This window comes from Embiotoca jacksoni, unplaced genomic scaffold (genome assembly GCF_022577435.1).
Source record: "Embiotoca jacksoni isolate LCO1_2020_lvr unplaced genomic scaffold, fEmbJac1.0.p SCAF_8, whole genome shotgun sequence".
Classification (NCBI taxonomy): Eukaryota; Metazoa; Chordata; class Actinopteri; family Embiotocidae; genus Embiotoca; species Embiotoca jacksoni.
In genome coordinates, this window is record NW_027185436.1 from 5760220 (window position 1) to 5783153 (window position 22934).

Genomic DNA, 22934 nt, shown 5'->3' on the forward strand with positions numbered 1-22934 from the left:
TAAATTTAAACCTGGATTGCAACTTAGGCCACCATGTACATAACTTGTATTTCTATAATTTAGTATATTTTGTAATCCAGTTGTTTTATTTCTTCTCTTAGCTGAAACTGGACCTCGGATCGGGGGAGCGGGTGTTAGAATCCGAGCGAGGCACCCAGCTCAACGATCTGGCCTGGCATTCTGTGGAGGTCCGTCATGTGCAGCTGAACATCACTCTGACTGTCGACAAAAACTCTCACACAAGTATAGAGGTGTTAGGTTCCCATCTCAGTCTCGACATCGTAGATGGTCTCTATGTTGGAGGCTCAGGCAGCTTGGACAGACTTTACCTGCCCAGAGACCCAATCGGCTTCAGGGGCTGCATGGACGAGGTGGTCTTCAATGAACATGACCTGCTGTCATCACTGAGGCCGTATACTGGATTTAAGAGTGTCCATGAAGTGTCTTTAGGCTGCAGTCCCCAATTCTTCGCCACCGAGGAGGACCCTATCAGCTTCTTCAGCTCCACGGCTTACATTTCTCTTCCAACCTGGAATGCCCAGCAGGAAGCTGTATTTGAGTGTGTTGTGCACACCTCTGCGAAAGAGGGAATTCTCCTCTACAACTCGGCCAGAGAGGGGGATTTTGTGGCTCTGGAGATTCAGGAAGGTTTGCCAGTGGCCATTATTGGGAAAGGTGGAACCAAAACCGAGCTTCGTTCTCTCACATTCATCAATGACAAGAAATGGCACTCTATCAAGTTGCAATTCAGTTTCAAAAGCCTTCAGCTTACTGTCGATGGAGAGATGGTGAAAAGCAGCGTTATCCCTCGTTCAAAAGGGTTTCAGCTGAAAGGATATCTTTTTATTGGCGGTATCGATGACGGCACCCGATCAGAAGTCAGAAAGGTCGGGCTCGTCTCTGTGTCTGGAAAGCGTGTCAGAGGAGGTTCCTTCAAAGGATGTTTAAAGAACATTGAAGTTAACAGAGCCAAGATGGGTCTCTCTAATGCTGTAGTCACCAAAGATATCTCAGTTGGTTGCGAGCCAGAGAAAGAAGGAGAACCATCAACCACTGCGAGTCCAACAAGTACTCCGGCATCCCTTTTTCACTTGATGACACCAACACCATCATTTCACATGTCCACCCTTGCAAGGGGCTTGGACAGAAGGTACGGGCCAAATTTTGTGCAGCTTAAAAACCTTGTAGTCCAGGAGGGTGGTCGAGCGTCTCTCGAGGCCAAACACATCAAGGTTCTCTTGGACTTCAAGAAGCTTGGCATTCGACAGTCTCAAATTATGTTCCGAATTCGGGAGCAACCAGTTCGAGGTCAGATAAGGCTTGATGTCAATCAGGACCAAGAGGAGAACACTTTCAGTATGTTGGACCTTTGGCACGGACGTGTGATGTACATCCACGGAGGCTCTGAGAAACCAGATGACTTCTTTATGTTTTCAATTTTTTCCAGTAGTAGAAAGCAAGTTCCAGATTATCTGAATGGCAACAAATTGTACTGCTACAATATTTCTGTGACACCAACCAACGATGCACCTGAACTGAGTCTCCCCGAAGGAAATCTTTTTGTCCTGCTGGAGAACTCAAAGAAACGTCTCACCACAGATGTTCTAAAGACCACAGATATTGACAGCAATTACACCGACATTGTTTTCTCTGTGCTTGGGAACCTGAATTCTGATGCTGGATATTTGGAAATTGAAAGCAACCCTGGCAAGGCAGTGACCTCATTCTCATATGTAGACTTGGAGGGTCTGAGGGTCTACTACGTACACACAGGTGTTCGAAACTCAAGGATTGTTCTTCGAGTTAGTGATGGAGAAAAGGTCAGTAACACCGTGGTTTTAAGGGTCATGGCGGTGGCGCTAGAGTATAAGATCGCCAACAACACGGGCCTTAAGATCGTTCAAGGAGAGACAGCTATTATTGGTTTAAAGCAGTTGGCCGTGCAAACCAACGCTGTGAAACAATATGTAGACATCCGGTATGATACCATTGAACCCCCACAGTATGGAGAACTTCAGAGACTTCACTCAAGCGGTGAATGGAGGCTGACGGACTCGTTTTCACAAAGGCTTCTAGAGAAAGAGCGCCTGAGGTATGTTAGCACTTATCCTGACATACAGACCTCCAATTCCACGGATTACTTTAAGTGCAAAGTTAGCGTGGCTACAAGAGCGACCACTGAAATACTATTTCCAATCTCTGTGAGGTGGGTGAGGTACCACCTGGTGAGAAATGTTATGATGGTCTTGGATAAAGTTAGGAAAGTGACACTGAACTCGAAGCACCTTTTCGCCACAGCTGAAGGTGTGGCCCTCTCAGAGGCCGACCTATATTTCCGAGTTCTCACTACACCAAAGAAAGGGAAACTCCTGCTCAACACCACAGTCTTGCAGAAGAACCTGACCTTTAGCCAAAGAGATGTAACAGATCTAAAAGTACATTACCAGCTAGTTGACAGACCTTATGAAGATACAACTGACAGGTTCAAATTTCATCTGGTTTCCAGACACGCTCAGTCACAAAATTATGATTTCCAGTTTTCCATCAAAGCTGATGTCAACAGTGTGTTTATAAGAAATGAAGGACTCTCCCTTCAGGAAGGAGAAAGTAAACTTATCACAAAAGATGAGCTGCTTGCAGAGACTCTGAGTTCAAAGGACATGTTCTACACTGTCACGAGCAGCGCCAAACATGGAAAGCTAGCCCGCATTAGTCAGTCAAATTCCAATGCTAGCTACGACAACATCTTAACCTTTAGTAATCAGGATATATTAGAGGAACGTATAATGTACATCCACGATGACAGTGAAACAACTCACGACGAGTTCACTTTCATAGCCTCCACCAGCCAAGGGTTCAAATCTTCTATTGCAGAAGATGAGATTGACTCCAAAGAGGGAATGTTCAACATATCTATTCAGCTACTCAATGACCACAAGCCAGCACGCGTTATTGATAAAGTTTTCCATGTAGTACGGGATGGACAGAAGTTGATCACCATCGACGATTTGCGTTATCACGATGCCGACTCTGACTTTGATGACGGCCAGTTGGTTTACAATCGACGTGGAATCCCAATGGGAGACCTTGTGTTGGTGAATGACACCACTCATCAGCTGTTTCAGTTTCGACAGAAGGATTTGGAAGAAAAGCAAGTGTTGTTCATTCACAAAGGTGTGAGCACGGGCAGGTTTGTGCTCTTTGTCTCGGATGGAAAACATTTTGTATCAAGCCTTTTAGATATCAGTGCACATGATCCTTTCTTAAAAGTTAGCAATAACACTGGCCTCTTGGTTCAGAAGGGACAATCAGTGACCTTTTCCACTAGCAATTTCAGTGTCGTATCAAATTTGGACATCAGAGATGGCCAGGAGGTCATCTTCAAGTTGGATGAGGCTCCCAAGCATGGTGATCTTTATCTCAATGGAACAAAGGCGAAGTCATTCACACAGTCTGACCTAAAGGACGGGCTGATCTCCTATCGGCACGATGACAGCAAACATCTCGCAGACTATTTCAACTTGACAGTGAAAGCTAAAGATCTTCAGCTAACACGGAGAATCAGTGTGAAGGTTTACCTGGAAAGTCATCAGAGGCCACCGATAGTGCAGCATCACAACACCTTACTGGTGGAAGAGGGAAAACCAGGGAAGATCGATGAAACTAAACTAGAGGTGAGTGTTTAGAAGAGAAGGGCTTTTGTGTCAGAGAGAACAAGTAATATTCATGCCGTTTTCTTTTTGGTTCAAATGATATGAAGGAAATCACTATAATTCAGTTCTTTATTTTTCTTAAACACTGAGAGTGATGATACATTAAAAACATTTCCGCTTTAGTACTTTCTGTCCTGAAACGAGTGTTGATTATTAAAATTGTAACGATAACAAAGGAAGGAACTATGTTTGGCAGATGATCTCAATCAAAAAAGATCAATATCACCATAAATGATTATTTTTACTGTCTTGGTTTTTAATGCTGCTGAAAAGGTAAAAACTGAATGTGGACCCGTTTTTGTTTTTGGCTTTTCCCAATGATGCCAAGTTGCATTGAGAGTTAACGGAAAAATAAATCTTAGTGACAGATGGAACATTTCTGATTTAACCACTGAATGTTTTGTGGTTTTTGCAGGTCACCCACGAGGACAACCTGCCATCAGAGATTGTGTTCACAGTCAAGGTAGCCCCCTCTCATGGCTTTCTCCGGCGTTTTGTCGAAGCGGAGGAGCGCTACGTCGGAACCAACCAGTCCCCTGTCAAGACATTTACCCAAGACGACATTAACAGCGGGAACATTCAGTATGTGCAGGCGGAGCCCGACAAAGTCAACGACACCTTCGTTCTCGATGCCACCAACGGGGTCACTGACGTCAGCCGCATTAGGATGTCTGTTGACATCATCCCACTTTTCATCCCACTTCAGGTCTCCAATTTCACACTGAACGAGGGCGCATCCAAGGCGCTGACCGAGGATGTGCTCAGAGTCACCAACCGGCACTTTTATGGAATCAACTTCTTTTACAGTTTGACCGAGCCCCCGCAGCACGGTCACATCGAGCACTCTCGACATCCCGGTGTACACATAACCACTTTCGCCAGGAAGCAGGTGAGATGTCCTTATAGACACTCTTATAGTTGCCACAGAAAATAGCAATAGACTGACAGTGTGAAGGATGGATAAATACTTTGATTTAGTGCAGCAGTAACATTACTCATGTCCAGAACTCAGTAGCCTATGTTTTGTCCATTGATTCATGGATAAATATTTTGATTAATTATTATCGCAGTAATTATTTTTTTTTATCACATATTTGTAATTTTACCCTAATCTACAAACAAGGCTTCCAGTGTGTCTGACCTAACATTCATCCTTAATTAAATGATCACATTTAAGGGATAAAAAAACAAGCATTACCTTGGCTTGACTCTCTTTTTATCTGTTGTGGTTATGCCCCTGATTCATTTCTGAAACATGTGTTTTGGTCATTATATGCATGTTATTTCGTGGAATAAGGGATTATAGTGACCCAAGTGTCACCATAGATTATAGTGTTTGGTACTAGTGTGATTTGAATGACCTTTTACAGTTCCAGTCTCCCTAATAATTTCCATAATCCTTAACCAGGTGGAACATGAATTCATTTACTACGTCCATGACAGCAGCGAAACCTTAGACGACAATTTCACTTTGGTGGCCAATGACACCGGCCTGAGGAAGAGGAGTGCAGCCCAGACGGTGTACATCCAGGTTACAGCTGTCAACGATGAGCCTCCTGTTATTACAGCCAACAGGGTCCTCAGGGTGAGTCTGCTCTGCCGCTCTATATTTAAACTCTGGACACTTTTTTTTTTTATTTGCAGGTCTGGCACCACAGCTTACTGTCAGACAATTTTCACGTGGGCAGTGTTGCAAATTGCCATGGCTGACTGGCTGGCTGGATGGGGGAAACTATGTTTGCTATGTGGAGGAGGGTCCAGGGTGGCAAGCAGCACAGAACAGACTTTTACATAGATTTGGAGAGACCCAGGACTCGTAGGAACGTCTGTTATGGTGTTTACGTGTTAAATCCTACAATTCATTGTTCATAGTTCATAGTTTTGAAATATATAACTGCTGCTTGTGTGACTTTAAGAGGGAGTTGCTATTTTCTGTAATCTGGGTTAACTGTAAATGATTTCTAAGGTTATGAATACAAATCCTTAAATTAAATGGAAAATCATCCCCAGGCATAGATGATATGTCAAGTGACATATTTGCTGAAAATAAATTAAATCCATTCCAGAGAATCTGAGTGTTGAGTGGCATGATGCCATGGCCTGGAAATAGCAAACACAGGGGCCATATGCCAGCAGTTCATTCCAGTTTCTTCTACTTCATATCTCTCTTTACTCTCTTCACTAGTTAGTGACTACTGTCTGTGAAAAGCAGTCACTAATTACATACATTATTATATATATATGTAGACTCTTAAATCACACAAGTTGTCTTGTGTGTCCATGTGCTGACCAGTGCTGACTTGTCTGGCTCAGTAACACAAGTGTAACTCGGTCAGCTTTAGTGGCTGGAGTTTGGAGAGGTCCAGCTGGAAACAGACTTTGAAGTATAGGTCTCTATTGTCTGCACAGCTTTGCCCCAAATGCCTCAAATTCCTCTGGGGTCCTGCAGATGAACAGGAGAGTGACTTTCTAAGAGTTGAAAGAGTAGTTTCAATAAGAAAATCAGAACATATTTTTCAAAGAGAGCTGTTTTTGATTTGTGGTGATTGTGACTGTCAAACAAACCTGCACATACGGACGTCTGATCTGTCAAATTCAATTGCGATCATTCATCATTATATCATGTTTTACTAGATGTTAGGTGGAAGGTCAGGATTTTAAAAAGGAAGTGGTTTACAGTGGCCACAAGGTGGCCCTCTTCTACTCCTCATCATTTTGAGTGTCATACTTGCCCTGCAGAGGATTTAGAGATTTAGAGATTGTCTTACAGTCACAGTTATGAATTCCATTTATCAATTGTGCCAGAGGTATTATCTAAACATGTTATCTAAGCCTGATTGGATAAGGCTGTCTCATGAACACAAACTGCTCATTTTTTGTTAAAGTATGACACAAAACAACGCAGACAAAAGAAACATCATCCAGTGATTTGTGCATTATGTAAACTGAAACCCGTTGAAACCAGTATTGTTTTCTGATTTTATATCTGCAGTGAGCAGCATCTCCTGCAATCCAATGAGGATTTATCTTTATATTTGTCTTGTATATATTTTGTCTTTTGTATTTATTTTATGTGATTGAGATAAAGTTTGCTGAAGCACTTCATTATAGAAAGACACAAAATAGTTTAAATTCTTAGGAATTCCAAAAAGTGAAAAGATTGAAGATGGTGATGTTTGTTCTGTTGAAAGTCATCTTCATCAGTAGAGCTGCAGCCTGATGAGCAGCGGACACCCCGCAGTGTTGGGAGGAATAGATCTCCACTCCAAATTGATCTCATGTGTCATCTCTTTGAATATGGTGAGTCACCCTGATGCCGTTCATCAAGTCCTGCTGTGACTTCCTGTTACATGGGGGATTATTGGAGGTGTAGTCATTTATCACCAGAAGAACAAACTCTCACATGTGGTGAGTGTTGTCATGTGACGGGTCCTCTCTGCTGCAGGGCAGATGTAAAGTGCGTGAGTCCCATGTTGTTTGTGGAGGTGGAGTTTACAAGCACTAGTAGCAAAAGAACCACAGGCTTCTCTTCCAGTAAGTAGCACTTTAAACTAAGTGCAACAACCGCACAGGGCCAGTTACACCTCAGCTTTTCATTTTGTCAATGTATCAGAATTTTAGGTCCGTTTACACTCCACTGTCAACCAATTTTTTGTGTTGCGGTAAAACTTATTCTCAGATGCTCTTAGGTAGCAGTTGTTTCATCACGTCTGGTTTTGTCTGTTGCTTTTTGTTGTTGTCACCCTACACTGTTCCCTTCTGCAGTCTCTGATTACTGACATCTGTCACCTTAAGCAACTTTCAGAGAGCTGCAGTGGGAAGTTGCAAGTGAACAACCTGTTAGTTTACCAGTGTGTGAACACTGACACGAGGCTGTGATCACACCCTTTGCATAAAATGCTACATACAGTGGTGTGAAAAAGTGTTTACCCCCTTCCGGATTTCCAATTTTTTTGCATGTCTGTCACACTTAAATGTTTCAGCTCATCTAACAAATTTAAATATTAGTCAAAGATAACACAAGTAAACACAAAATGCAGTTTTTAAATGAAGGTTTTTATTATTAAGGGAGGAAAAAAATCCAAACCCACATGGCCCTGTGTGAAAAAGTGTTTGCCCCCGAAACCTAATGCTGTAATGATGTTAGTTATTCCTACTGTGCTGTCTCCTCAGCTTTGCAGAGTCTCGGCATCTTTCAGATCACCGTTTTTGTTTTCCACCCCAACTTGTTCTGGTTCATTCTCACCTACTTGTCTGTGTTGGTATGCTGGTGAACAGAGCTCAGTATTTCGTTGCTACATGGTCTATGGAGACCTTTAGAGAGTCAATATTGGACTCACATTCACCAGGTGGCCAGAAAAACTGTATGACTCCAAATGAAAGCTGAGTGTGTCAATAAGCAGCTTCTTTTTTTTTTTACTTTATAGGTTAAGTATCAAGTGTCAGTGTTTACAACATGCCCCCCCAAAAAGTAAATTTAAATTAATTAAGAGTAATTCAAATGAAACTGATCCAACTTTTCTATGATAAGAAAAGTTTTGAATTTTTCATAACATTTACTGACATAATATATAAATAAAATGTGTTTTGTCTCGTTTATACTTTAAAAAGTACAAATATAATTGCATTGATCAGTAATAGGTCTTCATCCCATGACAGGAGACAGTTGTGTCACAGCAGGAAAAGCTCAGGCATTAATAACAAAAATGAAGAGTTAAGAGACCTTTATGGTCACATGCACAGTATGAAAATAGGTGATTACACCGTACAATTCAATTCTTACTTTGCTGATCCTCCCTAACCTAAGAAAGAAAATAAATATTTACAAAATCAAACAAAAATAAACCACTTAAAGAAATATCAAAGAAATAAAATAGTTAAATAGAATACAAAAAGAAGAAATACAAAATAATGTACTGTGTTGTGCAAAAAGCGGCTGAGAGCAGCAATCTGGTGTGCTTGACTGTTGGTCATAAAGTCCTAAAGTGCAGCATGCATTATTGCACATAACGGTTTATTAACAAATACCCGTGCAAGTGATAGTTAGTACCAGTGTGAATGACATGAGCTCAGTGAGTGGACTGTGTGTGTCAGATTGAGAGAGATGGCTGTATTCCATTTATCTCATTTGTTTTCAGGGTCTTGGTATTGTGCACGCTGGCTCTCTGTCACCGGAGTGAAAAGCAGAGCCATCGTTACGATCATCAGTAACACCTGCACTTTTCCTACCAGTCAGTCTGCTGTGAGAAAGGCCAGTTCAGTTCATCAGATTTCAGAGTCCATACATTCTGTGAATTTTTGTCACGGTGTTGCATCGATTACTGTGGAACGACAACCTTACCAGTGGATAGTGGCTAGTTATGCAATAGTTGCTCCGGCCTGGACTATAGAGGCTCGTCCTTTATTGTCAAGTGCCTACACGGTTCAGTAGTTTTATGTTGTGTGTGTCAATGGGTTCCTGAGTTCCTCTGTGTTGGCGTGAAGCTTTTGAATCTACATGGAAACAGGACTTCAGTGTGCCTCACCAACACTCACAACAGTCTGCGTGGCTATATTTAGTCCTGAGGTGTCCTTGATTTGTGCATTACTCGAGCCACATTTTTTTCCTCTGGTTGTTATTGTCTTACCATCTATAGGAGCATGCGTTTGAGATTATTTTTGTAGCACTTCTGCCTCAGTGGATGATACACTGTACAGCGGGAAGTAACGAGTGAACAAAAAATGATTTGAAATAGCCTTGGAGCTGGACTCGCACCCACAGAGCACCCCGGGTCCATTGTATGAGGTGATGAATGACAAGGACACATCAGCTGTTTCTGTTGCTCTTTTATGTGCCTTGCTTTCTTTTCATTTGTATTATATGTCTGGAGAGAGTAGGTGTTACTTAGCTGCTATGCAAGTGCATTTAATTCATGAAAAAGTAAAAATTAGACATAATCAATAATAATTGTTGTACCTTAATTCAATTCAATTTAATTCAACTTTATTTATATAGCACCAAGTCACAACATAGGTTATTTCATGGCACTTAACACATTAAAGTCCTTACAACAAGACTTTACAATATTATACAGAGAAACCCAACAATTCAACAATTCCCACATAAGCTAGGAGGGAAAAAAAACCCTCCTCTTTAAGGGAGAAAAACCTCCAACAGAGGGAAGAAAAAACTCCCTCTTAACAGGAAGAAACCTCCGACAGAACCAGACTCAGAGGTGGGCGGCCATCTGCCTCGACCGGTTAGGGTGAGAGGAGAGCAGAGAGAGAAAAGGACAGCATAGAGATAGAAGAGAAGAACTGTTGGTGGAGACGACAAGCGCAGGGCAGAGACATGCAGCTCCATGACGGGACATCTGCAAAAGAAAGAACAGAAACTATGTGAGCGAGGGAACTGAATGGAGACAACAGACAATAAGAAAAAGCTATGGGAGAGAAAAAGATGGTGAGGTATGAGTCAGTTAAAGAGTAGGAGGAAAGAAAAGAAGCTCAGCATGTAACGAGGTCCCTCAGCAGCCTCGGTCTATAACAGCATAACTAAGGGTTGGTTCAGGTCTACCTTACAGACTTATATTTTTTCTGGGTAACTTTAATGGGGATTTATTCCAAGAGTGACATCCACAAAAGGAAATGAGCTGTAATTGAATAAGTATCTCTAGCCAATATTCCATATTATTCCATATATCAGAGTAAATGTCAAACTTGGATTTATCTGACAAATACGGTTAGCCCTACATCATAAGCCGTGTTAAACAACATCACAGACAACGCCTGCTGTGTCCTTGTCTGTGGTGCGTCCAGGTTTGGGTGTCCTCCGTGACAGAAATCAGGCTGGACGACCTGAGAGCTCAGGACCTGGACTCCCCCTCAGAGGAGCTCCACTTCATGGTGACCCCACCCAGCAACGGACACCTGGCCCTGAAGAGCGCCCCCATGAGGGCAGTGCTCAATTTCACCCAGGCCCACATAGACCAGGGACAGCTGCTGTTTGTTCACAAAGGTAAAGTCATTTTGCTGTTACATGAAGTATTGGAAAAGATTTAATTTCATATTTTAATGTGATTTGTTTATGTCATTTACACAAACTGCAAAAGAAAACCCTGAACATTACCCCATATTAACAACAACAACAAAAAGATTAAACATTAACTATTGTTAAATAATGAGCGTAAATGATATTGGAAGATACAGACAAACTAGAAAACAGAAATGTCTTTATTTATAAAAAAAAATTCTATGGAGAATGGTATGAAAGAAGAGAAAACTACAGCAATATCAACGATCCTGTCATGTTATCACTTATTGACTTGTAGCAATATTGGATTTTATTGTTGTTATCGTGTTATTATTCTTCAAATTATTCTTCAAATTATATTTGATGTTTATGTTTCTGTGTGAAGTTTTATGTGATGTGATGGCAGCAACAAGCCACAGTAATATATATTGATATCAGACATTGATTTTGATCATATTTCCCAGTCCTAAATATAACCAGAAATGAATTACTCCAAATGTTATCAGTGTCTTTTCATTCTCTTAAGGTTTAGATTTAATGCAGGAATGCCAAAATGTAATTCATCATCTTGTTTTTGTAGTTCTCTTTTGTGTCCACTAGAAGGTGCTGTTGGCCGTTAATAATGGTTTGAATTGCTTCCTACTGGCATCAACTCTGTGAATTACAGTCATCAGCAGGAACAATGTGCTATTTTCCTCATTAGCTGTTAAATTGCAGCGCTGATAGAGACAGACTCGACCGAAAGACAAAGAATCCTGATGGAAAATGTTGAATATAGTCTGTCAACATGTGAAGGTGACTCAGATCAGGTTTCTGCTTCCTGTTCTGATTCTTATCTAGTTTTTTCTTTCCCTTTTCACCCACCGGGAAAGGTTGTAATAATAGACTCTACCCTATTCAGAACAGCCCTCCATAAGAACGTCTCTTTCTTTTTCATGCACAGACCTCTACACACACCTACAGGAGTATATTGAGTTTCCCTTATTGGCTCAGAAAAAGGGGTTTAAAGTTGCAGTGCAGTTTTTCTTCACACAAACATCAGGAATGCTGATGAGGAAGTTTTCATGTGTATTCTGCCGAAACACGGTTAAGCTTATTTGTAGTTTTGTTTTAGCCAAGAACAAAGTGAAAACATGCATTTACAAAACTGAGATGCTGCTGCTCTACATTCAGTGCAGGAGGCAGAACTTACCTTCAGAGACGTCTTCACGGTTTGATCTTTTCATCTCATTTCTGGTTTCATGTCATTTCCAGGTGCCATGTCTGGAGGATTCAACTTCCAAGTCAATGATGGTGTGAACTTCACTCCCAGGCAGATCTTCAGCATCACTGCCAAAGCCTTGGTTCTCAGTCTTGTGAAAAACCGCCCACTCATGGTGTTTCCAGGCAAGTTTTACCCTCTGAGAAGAGCATTATCATAAACGGATAAGGCTGGTATTATTACATATTTTAACTATAGGCAACAAATCTCGTGAAAAAATATAAACTGTTAGTTTCTCACAATATTTGTCCTCGTCCTACCTCTGTGGGACTCAGCTCCAAGACACCACATGTTGAAACAGGCCCCAAATATAATATAATATAATATAATATAATATAATATAATATAATATAATATACGACCTGTCCAAGGTGTACCTTGCCTTAGCCCAAAAGTGAGCTGGGATAGGCTCCAACCCCCTGTCACCCTGTTCAGGATAAAGTGGGTATAGAAAATGGATGGATATATATAATATAAAACAATTGCTTTTTTAAGAAAGGTTAAGTAATTTCCTAAAACATATATTTATTCGTTATCACACATATTTGTTACTCTATTAAATACTCACATCAGTTCTTTGTGGGATTGACTACAGTGCCAATATTAATGGGAATGGAGACACATGTGACCCAGTGCAGTCGTGTGGCTCACTGATGTGTTTTAAATAGTATTTTGTGAAGCTCAGAGGAATGAACTGCAACAGACTTTGGTTACACACACAATTACTTGTTAGCAGTTCATTGTTGTTTTTTGTCTTCCAATGTGATTTGTGGGCAGTAACAAAAATACAGATTTTCACCAGACATGCACTGACTATGATTTGCCCCACCAAACTTAATTAAGCTTAAATGTCTTAACTGTGCGTAGCTTCTTTTTCTTTTTTTTTTCCTCTTCTCATGATATGAGCTCACAAGAATTTGTGAAGTTTAATTTGTTTTTATTGGTTTTCAGTCATCATGAAATGCCACAGCTGCTTCCTGAAAAGAACTGAAGCAGCATATTTTTGTCTGGCTCACTCAGACTCACACATTCTTTTTAGTCCTATTATTAACCATAAGCAGAGTATTGATTTCCTCTTTATTTTTTTTCTTTTATAAGGGCTCAGTCAAATATTGAAGTGGGAAATGTGTGTGTGTGTGTGTGTGACATCTTTAATTTCTCATTAGCTGTATTTTGTAAGTTGATGCCTGCTTGCATGTTCAGCCTCACTGCAACTAATCTGCCCAGAAGTGTTTGGTTAAATAATTCAGCACCTTCTTAACAGCCAAGTCTTTATTTTGCCCAAATGTCAGATTGGTCATTCAGCTTTCTGTCTTTATGTTTTGATAGTTACTAGTTTTAATAGTCAGGAGCTAAAAATAGACTGACTGGGTGTCGTCCGTGTCTGCAAACGCATTTCAAGGTTTTCCGAGGTTTTCAGTGGTCTGCTGTGTGAATTAGAAGGAATGGATATTGTGAGGGCAGCAAACAGCCAACTGGCACACTCTGCTGAGCTTCCCAGCCACAGGGTGAGTGGGTACTTGAAAAGCTGCGCCACTGTCTGTCTGAGGCAGCCCTGTTTGTGCTTTGTGCCAGGCGGGGCAGAGAGAGAGAGAGAGAGAGAGAGAGGGCGGGATGGGATGGGAGCTTTTACTGACAGTGAATGGTTTGGATGGGGTGAGGGGAGACATGAAACACTTTCACACTGCGGAGGGAAGATAAATGTTTTTTTTCTTTTCCTCACTACCAACCTCAGATGTCTGGGTGCTTTCTGTAAAACTGTGCAGAGACTCCTTGCTAAATGTCCTTCGTTACAAAGCCAGCGTTTATCTGAAAGCATTCCGACTGTCGGTCATTGCGGTGTCACCTGCAAATACCAGATAAGACTTTCCAAAGTGACAAATGTGTTTATAAGTTGTTCCGAAAGGCCGCATTCAAAAGTGGAGTGAAAAGCCATTCCGTCACGGAGAAGAGGTGCACGCAACAATCATTAAAATATGGGGATAATAGTGTAGGACATTAACAATGTTGCATCATATGTAAACCAAATCATTTGTGTGTGTGTGTATATAACACAAATGTCTGCAAATATAGTAAAAAAAAAACCTCATCCCGTACAGAGTTAGCGTAAAATAGATTTTCATTGTGAAAACATAAGACAGCTCGTCTCTCCCTCTTCTGAGCAGGACATTTCCCATGAGAGACAAGGATGGTGGGAGCGCTGCCTTCGACAAATGATGAATGAATTTCTCTGTGCTTCGACCCCTCTATCATTGCCTTCCATCATTTATCAACAGTCTTTTTTTAGGCTCCGTACCCTATTCACAGCAGCAGCAGGGCTTACGGAGATCTATGTAATTCATTTTAAGAAGAAAGGCAGCTTCGACTAAGTCATCGTGCTCAGTAGATGTGTCTTTTCACTGTTTCCCCAAATGGAAAATTTGCGCCTGCACGGAGCTGATCCACTTTAATTTCTTGTTTGGGTTTTATGTAACACCCCGCACTGCAGTTGGACAGTGCTGTAAAAAGTCTCTGATGTCTGCAGTGCAGCTTTAATTTGACACATCAAAGGACTCTCGTCAGTCTATCCCAGACAGATTGTTTTGCATAAATTGGAGTCAAAAAAGATGTGAAACACTTTCACAGGGGGGAAAACTTACAACATTTGATGCAGCCACACAAAAGTTTAAACAGTGCGGTCACAGCTAAATGAAATAACAGACAACAAAGTGACTTTTTTTTTGTAGACAGATAAAGTTTAATAATCAAGCAAAGCCACTTTATCAGTATTTAACTTCTCATCTTTCTACAGGTTCGTCTAGATCAATCACACACGAGCATCTACAAACTGTGACCAATGACATGAGCAACGCCTCAAACCGCATCATTACATTTAGTGTGATTCGACATCCTAAACTGGGGCGTCTGGTCATGAGGCGGCCCGATAATTCAACTGTAGACATCTCCACGTTCACACAAGATATGGTGAGTGAAGAGTATCAACGCTTGTCTCTCATTTTACATAAGTACATTTCCAAAATAGAATACAGAGGACGTGAACAAAAGACAGATCAAACATGAGAGTTCCTCCATTCATGTGGAAAGTTGCCAGATTTCCACTGTATGAATAATACATCTTCTACATCCTCATTCAGAATATTGACTTTGTGCTTCTTTAGCTGAATGGAGCACGTAAAGCTTTTATGTAATCAATTATTTCAGATGGATTATGATGGTCAAAGCTGTGATGCTTGTACTATATTTACTGCTGAGCAGAGCAGATTTAAATTAATGATTATTTCTCATACATACTGTATTAATATGTTCCAGAATGAGGGAGAATTACTGAGGCCACCGAGCTGTATACATTTGATTCAGTTCACTTTATGGAAGGCTGTTCTGAATGTTGTGCAAATTAGTTGATGTAAATGAACTACCGGAGTTTGCCTGAGGCTCTGGCTTGTTTCTGTACCACAGGTGGACAGGAAAGAGGTTGTGTACATTCAGACCCCCATCGAGTCAGTGGGCTGGGAAGCCATCGACTCCATGACCTTCTCTGTAGCGTCACCGCCTGCGTCTTTGGACAGTCAGAACTTCAAAATAGACATCTCCTACGAGAACACCGGACCTGAACACAACACAGTCCTGCTTGCAAACACAGGTATGGACACGAGTCTGCAGTCATGCTAGCAGCTGTGTGAGGCTCCACTGAAACACGGTGAACTAAATGTTAACATCAACATGATAACATGTTCACATTGTTAACATGCGGTTGTAGAGCAGGTTTAATTTTTAACATGTTAACAATCCTAGTTTGTTTCATTTTTTTTTTTATCCTATTGAGATACAATATCTCTTCTGTCAGGGAGTCCTAGTCAGCTTTGGCAGCAAAATGATATGATACGATTTAAAAAAAAAATTACAAATGGAAACAAGTAATAACCCTAAAACAGACAATAAATAAGCACATAATATAAATGAATCCAGGGCAATTAACAATCACGGGAAATAAGGAATCGTGCTAAAAGCGAAAACATTTTTGTGTAGTAACTGATTTTAAAATACATTTTAAGAAAAAGTAAAGATTTCAAGTTAAGTATGCCTTGCAATTCTTTCCAACTTTAAGGCGCATGAAAGGAACAGGCAGATTCACCCAGCCCCGTACGGGGAAGAGGGACCTTGAGGAGAATTTCCTCTACTGATCAGTGTCATAGCTGTTGGTGGTAATTTACCAACCAAAGCTTTTCCAATTAAAATGAACACAAGGGTTTTTCTCCTGAGACAAGAGCGAAGTCCATTTAACCATTTCATGCATCATATATTCATTGACGTTTTCGAATTCTCGCACCAGTTACAAACCCCAACACAGCATGATAGACTACATCCAGTTTCTTCAAAAGAGATGAAGATGCATCCATGTAAATGAAATCGCCATAATCTGACAAATTTAAAAAGTCTTATCAATGTGGACATCAAAAGTCAACCTGTCATCAAGCCAGATGCCACGATATCACCAGGATGTAACCCTCTGTAGGGAGGTGTCATCTACAGTCAGTGGGAGATGAACAGGAGGGCATACAAATTGTAAATTTGTTCTTTTTAGAATTTAATACCAGTTTTAATTTAACAAGGGATATTTTCAATAAATTATAAGCAGCCTGTAACGAATCCATTGCCGCTTTTTAAGATGGTGCCACAGTACAGATAATAGTATTATCTGCATATGGATTTAATCCCATACCAAGATCGTTTGTGTAAATCGTAAATAAAATGGGTCCCAAAATAAATCCTTGAGGTACACCTATCTTTATTTTTTAGCGCAGAGTTATAATTGTCGATGAACAAACCCCATGGTGGCGCTTTCGGAAAAGTCATGTCTGAGCGACAGGCCAATACTGCCGTACGCTAGCTAGAGTGCTGCTGGCACTAAAAACCACAGAGTTCGTGTTTGTTGATGTTCTTATCGCGTACAAATGTTAAACAATGTCGCCCTTGGCAATTAACTTGACGCTTGCTTGGTAACAGGTGCTGAGGTGACAGAAGGGGAGAGTGTCGTCATTGACGAGTCCAAACTTGATGCCTCTAACATGATGTCCAAGTTGCCGACGCCTCAGCGCAGCTTCCATGAGGTCTGGTTTCAGGTGACATCTCTGCCTCAGCATGGTGTCATTGTTGTGGGTGAGAGAAACCTCACCAAGGAGAAACCTAACTTCTCCCAATTCATCGTCAACAAATACGGTATCGCCTACAAACACGACAACTCCGAGACAACCCGAGATTCTTTCGTATTCAGTGCATGGCTAAATGCCAAAGGCAAGACCGCGCAACGCCCTCAAGATGGCAATGATGTTGTTGTGGAGAGTTTTAACGTTACAATCACAGCTGTGAATGATCAACCACCTTTGCTAAAAACCAAAGCTCCGAGTGTGAAGGTGGTTCAGGGAGATACAGTGGCCCTCGGACCGGAAAATCTCAAAGTTGAAGACTTAGACAATCCCCCTGAGGATGTTAAGTTTTCTGTGATTAGTCAGCCCAACAACGGTTACCTAGCTCTTGAGGGAAGTTTGAATGAATCGATAGTGGCCTTTACCCAAGCCCAAATCAATAATAGAAGCATTTATTTCATCCACGATGGAAGCTCAATCTCGGGGGTATTCTACTTTAGTGTCACAGATGGCCACCATAAGCCTATATATAAACTGTTTAACCTAGAAGTGACTGAAATCGCCATTTCCCTGGTCAACTATACTGGATTGACACTGCTGCAAGGTGAGACATCAGTGTCTGTGACCCAGGACAACCTCGCTGCTGAGACCAACGGGAAAAATGCCAGCATTCACTACCAGATTACAAAGCCTCCAAACTTTGGCAAACTTCTGAAGGGCAACCAAGAGGTTACACAATTCAAACAGGAGGATTTACAGGCTGGATGGTTGTCCTACCATATGTCCTCTCTTTCTTCGTCAGAAGACAGCTTTGAGTTCACTGCCTTCACTTCAGAGGCTAATCTGACCGGTCAAGTGCTTAATTTAACTGTCAGACCTTTGATCCAGGTCAGCAAAGGTTTGAGGATTTCCAACGGGATTACTGCCAAACTCAACCCGAGCTTTCTTAATGCCTCTGAACTGGCTAAAATAAGTGACAGTGACCCTGTCTTTGAAATGATGTCCCATCCTAAGTATGGGAAGGTGGTCTGGACAAAACCTCAAATGTCCAGGAAATCTGTGCCAGCTGAGTCCTTCACCTTTCTCGAGCTGATGCAGGGGAAGGTAGCCATGGAGCTCAATGCCAACATGAGTGGGATTCAAGAACTAAATGACTCGCTCGTATTTGTCCTGAAAGCTGATAACGTCCCACCTGCTAAAGGGGAGTTCCACTTTACAGTTGTGCCATACGATGCAGGACTTTTTCCAACCACAAAGAGTCCTGTCCCAACCACATCATCTGTTCCTCAGACACCAATCAAGACTTCCAGAAATGGAACTGCTTCGTCAGTCCTGTCAACGGTCTTCCTCTCCACACAGCAACCAAGCAAAAACCAGCAAAAATTCAAGGGACGCAACCGCTGGGGAAACTCCAACCGAACTAGCATTTTCAGTACAACTCTTGGCAAACCATCTCAAAACGAGGAGTTCCCTTTTAGGAACACGCCAGTTCGTGTAGAGTCCTACCCTCAAAAAACCTCCAGTCCACTCCTGGTCATCTTACCACTGCTGGCCCTGCTGCTGCTTGTAATCATCTTTGTGGTTCTGGTTGTCTTTCTTCGACACCACAGGCAAAGGAAGCAGAGCACTGCTGCACCACAGGAGATACCCCCAACTGGTCTTCCAAGCACTCAGTCTTACCAGGGCCAAACCCAGCGGAGCACAACAGTTCCTACAGTGACTGTCACCCCTTTAAACTCCACCTGTCCTGCCAGCCCCGTTCTTGACCGGTTAATGACACCAAATCAGGGCTCGGCCTGTAACAACATTGATTCAAACCTGCTCATAAGCTCTTGGAGCAATAGTTCCCTGGTAGCATCTTCCCAAATTGTTCAAACCACCACTCCCACTCTGCAAAAGAATCAGTACTGGGTATGATCTTCCAAAAGACAACTTTCTGTTCACATTGGAGAATATTGTTCCAGGTTTGTGGTTGTGTACTTAAAGGAGGTTACATTTAATTATTACGTGTTGCAGGTTCTAATCAATATTGTCGTGTGTGAGGTTTCACTCCTGGTGACAAACTCTGGTTTATCACCCAGCACTTCAGATTTATGGAGCTTTTTGGCCTCTTTTAAACTCATTGTTTTAGTTTTATTAATGCATTACCACTTGTTTCAAGTTTCACCACTCCTATTTACCGGTAACTATACAAAATTGGCAACGAGCTAAGGTAGAAAGTGAAGAACAATGTGCATTTAAACATGGCCAGAAGCACAGCTCCAGCACGGTGATAATATTGCTGTGTCTGCTAGTTGTGTGAATTTAGAAGGACATAATACTATATGTCAAGGTTGTTTGCTCGGGTTTTCATGCAGCTTTAAGAACGGATGAAGAGGAAAACCACCCGGCCAAAGTCCTTTACATTCACATTTATCCGACCAGCTCGGAGTTTTCTTTGAGCTGCACAATCATGAAAACTCTGGTTCACAGTCCAACGCCATCCGCTGCTCTATGTTGGGACAAAATTCTTTCACTTGAGCATTTACAAATGAATCCACATTGCAGTAAATGATAAACTACGTTTGTGCTTCATCTATGTATAATCACCATGGTTTACTGGTCCTCATGCATGTTGAAGTTTCTCCCATTGAGGGTTATGATCATCTGAGCGGAAGATGATGCCAATAACAGATTGAAACTGTGAATTACTAAGACTGACGCTGGTACACTATGTAATATCTAAGCATTTCAATCGATTGTGCAGATTTTATATTGTTTTTATGTATTATACATTATAGTATAGCAACTTTTTGTAAACTCAGGTATTTTGTTAAAATCATTTATCTCATGTTCTCTTCATCGAGGGTTGCATGTGTTGTCAGTTTCTGAGGTCTTTGTCTGACGCTATAGGACTAATGCAACATAGGACTGGACATTGTAAAATGGACAATTGCGTGTCACATGCTTCCCAGCGTGGCTGTATATTGAATTGGGACATTGAAATGGCACGTTTGATACCTTTATCGAAACCAGTGTTTTCATTAGAGGCCCGATCAAATCACTTCAATTTGACGTTAGCACTGTTTTTATTTTACTATACACTGTATTTTCATCTTATTTTATTTTACCGTGCACAAAAAGTCAAGGCACTGATCTTAAATCTACAAATCTACACTGCATTGTACCCACCGTCACATCTGTAATCGGGATTCAAACAATGAGGATCATTCCGTAAATTATCAATGGGTTCACCTACAGATGAATAGATGGTGGCACTACGTACTTTTAGAGAGATTTGGCTGCTAACCCCAAAACAATTTCACTTATCTCCACCTGGGAATGACAGTCTGAGGTGCTGCGTTACACATCTGTCGACAGAACAAGTTGTCCGTCACTTGCACGAAGCATCTTACAATTTTTGTAAACGGCTGACTCGTCTTTCCGAAACATACGACGAGGAACTTCCTTTGACTGAAATGAGTGCTAACATTTATATTTATTATTTATCACTGATAAACCTGTTGAAGTCGCGTCCTCAAGTCATGGACATTATCTGAAATAGGTCGACACTGTAACGATGCTGTAAATGAACGGCGCGGCTCCGACGTGTCCTGTCAAGCTGCGGGAGATTAAAGTTGCAGAAAGCCACTGCGTATGTTCTGAAATCATTTTTGTACTGAAGAGAATTGTCTCGCCACTGTGTATTCCCGTCTCATCTGAATGACGTAACTTGCGATGTAACAAAAGTGTCATATTTATTTATACCGTATTTTTAATAAACCACTTTAAAATGTTGGATGCAGGAGCAAAATCATAGCATGTCTGTGTGCAAATATAACCTGCGCAGTCTTTTTATTTTCTCCTCTAAAAAGGTTTATTAGGGTCCAAATTGTTCCTCATTTCCTCCACTGAAATGAGTTTTTGGACGTTTTCTTTATCACTATAATTTAAACTGTCTTGCTTCCCGGTGCCCTCCTCGTAATGGTACTATACTCATTGCAACAAAAGACACATTACACCAGAGGAGCAATTAGAAAAAAGATAAATTATCAGCACTTCTTGCACTTTCCTATAATTACTCTCATTTTAGTTTCCTTGCATCCCAGAAACAACTAAATCTGCAGGACTTTGTTAAATCATCTCGTCCAGGATGATGTATTTCATCAGGAAATGTGTTGTTGCCAAAGCAAATGTCTGCTAAAAAAAAAACTCAGTGAAGACCCACGAGGTGAACATGTAATGTGATTTGGAGAAGCACAAGACTCTTTTTTTTTTCTTCCTGTAGCTGAAGCTTCACTGCTGTGAGTCAGACCACGCGGCTGACGGTATCATGTGAGGAAGCCAATCACTTGTTCTCCTGACAAACAAAACACAGACACCGATACTGGGGACGTTGCCGGTGCTAATTAAAGACCACAGTGAGCTCATAGTGAATGTGATTGTTTGGTAGAGAAAGTCACCCGGCTCCGGGACTCGCGCGTGGTCGGCACCAGGTTTTCTGGATGGCCTTGTTGACGGTAAATGAGCTAATAGAAAGCAGCGAGCGACGGCAACACGTGTGAGCTGAAAACGTACACATGATATGAACAAACAAGCTCTCCGTTGACGTAACGGGTAAACGGCTTCCCTCGATGCCACATGACATTTACACCCGTCTGATTTACAGCGTTTGATGCTCGCATGTGTTGCAATTAAATATGGCTCGAGGAAGTTTCACTGTAAACCGTAGACTGTATATAAAAGTTGACGGAGCATCCCGGTCTGAACAATGAGGCCAATGCGGAAGTGTGTAAAAGTGCAATACCAGAGTCATAATGGTATCATTTGATGAAGTTACTCCTTATTAGTTTTGTAGCAGTCCATCTGAAAATAATATCATTTTTAATTAGATATTAGGCCTTGCAGCGTTTTTGTGGGCATGTCTGTGGTATTTGCACTTTAAGGTACTTTTGCTTTGGCTTTACTTTTCAGTAAACTACGTCCATTTGGATGTAAGATTATCGGTTGACCCGTGTCGGTAGCAGTTGCTGCCGACAGTTGAACGAAAACCAAAAGGACAAGTGAGCCAATCAGAGCTCTGTTTTCAGGTGTAAACAAAATTGGCCGCTCACTCAGATTATAAAGTTTGTGTCAATCCACAGTCTCAATTTCTGCCACCTTTTTAAATGGAATCTACAACAAGAAGGGTCGAGAAGGTTTGAAAAATACGAGTGTCATAGCTTTTCAATAGACGTTAGGAAGAGGGATTTGATCAACACGAGTCAGGGTTGAAAACATTTACACAACTCACTCCCTCATTTACACACAGAAACACAGACATAAACAAACGCACAGACAGGCTTGTCATTGTCCTTTCCTGTACTTCTCCAGTTTGAATCCAAGCGGAGTCCCAACCTCGAACCCCAAACTGTCAAACCAACATTGTTTTTTTCTTTCGTGGTAAAAAAACCCACTTTGCTTGAGTTCCTTCAAAGGGTTGAAGTGAAATCATACAAACACACACATTGTTAATGAGACCACCCACAACTGTTCTACATGCTGAGATGGCCTGTTTGTGTTCAGGAATGCTGATGATCTGAAAGACTGAACTAAAATAATCCAGAGACTGCCAAAGAGAGAGATCACACTATTTATTGCCTGAAATCCTTCGCAGAGATGCATGGTTTGTCAAGGTTTTCGCAGCAGCTCGGTGTGGCGTTGCTTTAACTTAACTTCTAACGTTAGTCTTTTAATAATTACAGATGTTCTATGATGATCTATGATTGATATACTGCATTTAAGAAACTAAGAGAAAATTCAAGGTATCACCAAAGTCACTAGAG

The 22934-nt window shown here is 41.3% G+C and overlaps 1 protein-coding gene across 1 annotated transcript in view; it reads left to right on the top strand.

The window, feature by feature from the left end:
- cspg4ba (chondroitin sulfate proteoglycan 4ba) overlaps positions 1-20908 on the top strand; it is a 28481-nt gene extending 7573 nt beyond the window's left edge. Inside the window, exons 3-10 of the mRNA XM_069178228.1 lie at positions 102-3674; positions 4129-4602; positions 5122-5298; positions 10512-10710; positions 11980-12111; positions 14778-14950; positions 15443-15626; positions 16991-20908. Coding sequence (XP_069034329.1) covers positions 102-3674; positions 4129-4602; positions 5122-5298; positions 10512-10710; positions 11980-12111; positions 14778-14950; positions 15443-15626; positions 16991-19047 — 6969 coding nt within the window. The 3' untranslated portion in view covers positions 19048-20908. The remainder of the gene's footprint in view (positions 1-101; positions 3675-4128; positions 4603-5121; positions 5299-10511; positions 10711-11979; positions 12112-14777; positions 14951-15442; positions 15627-16990) is intronic.
- The last annotated feature ends 2026 nt before the right edge of the window (positions 20909-22934 follow it).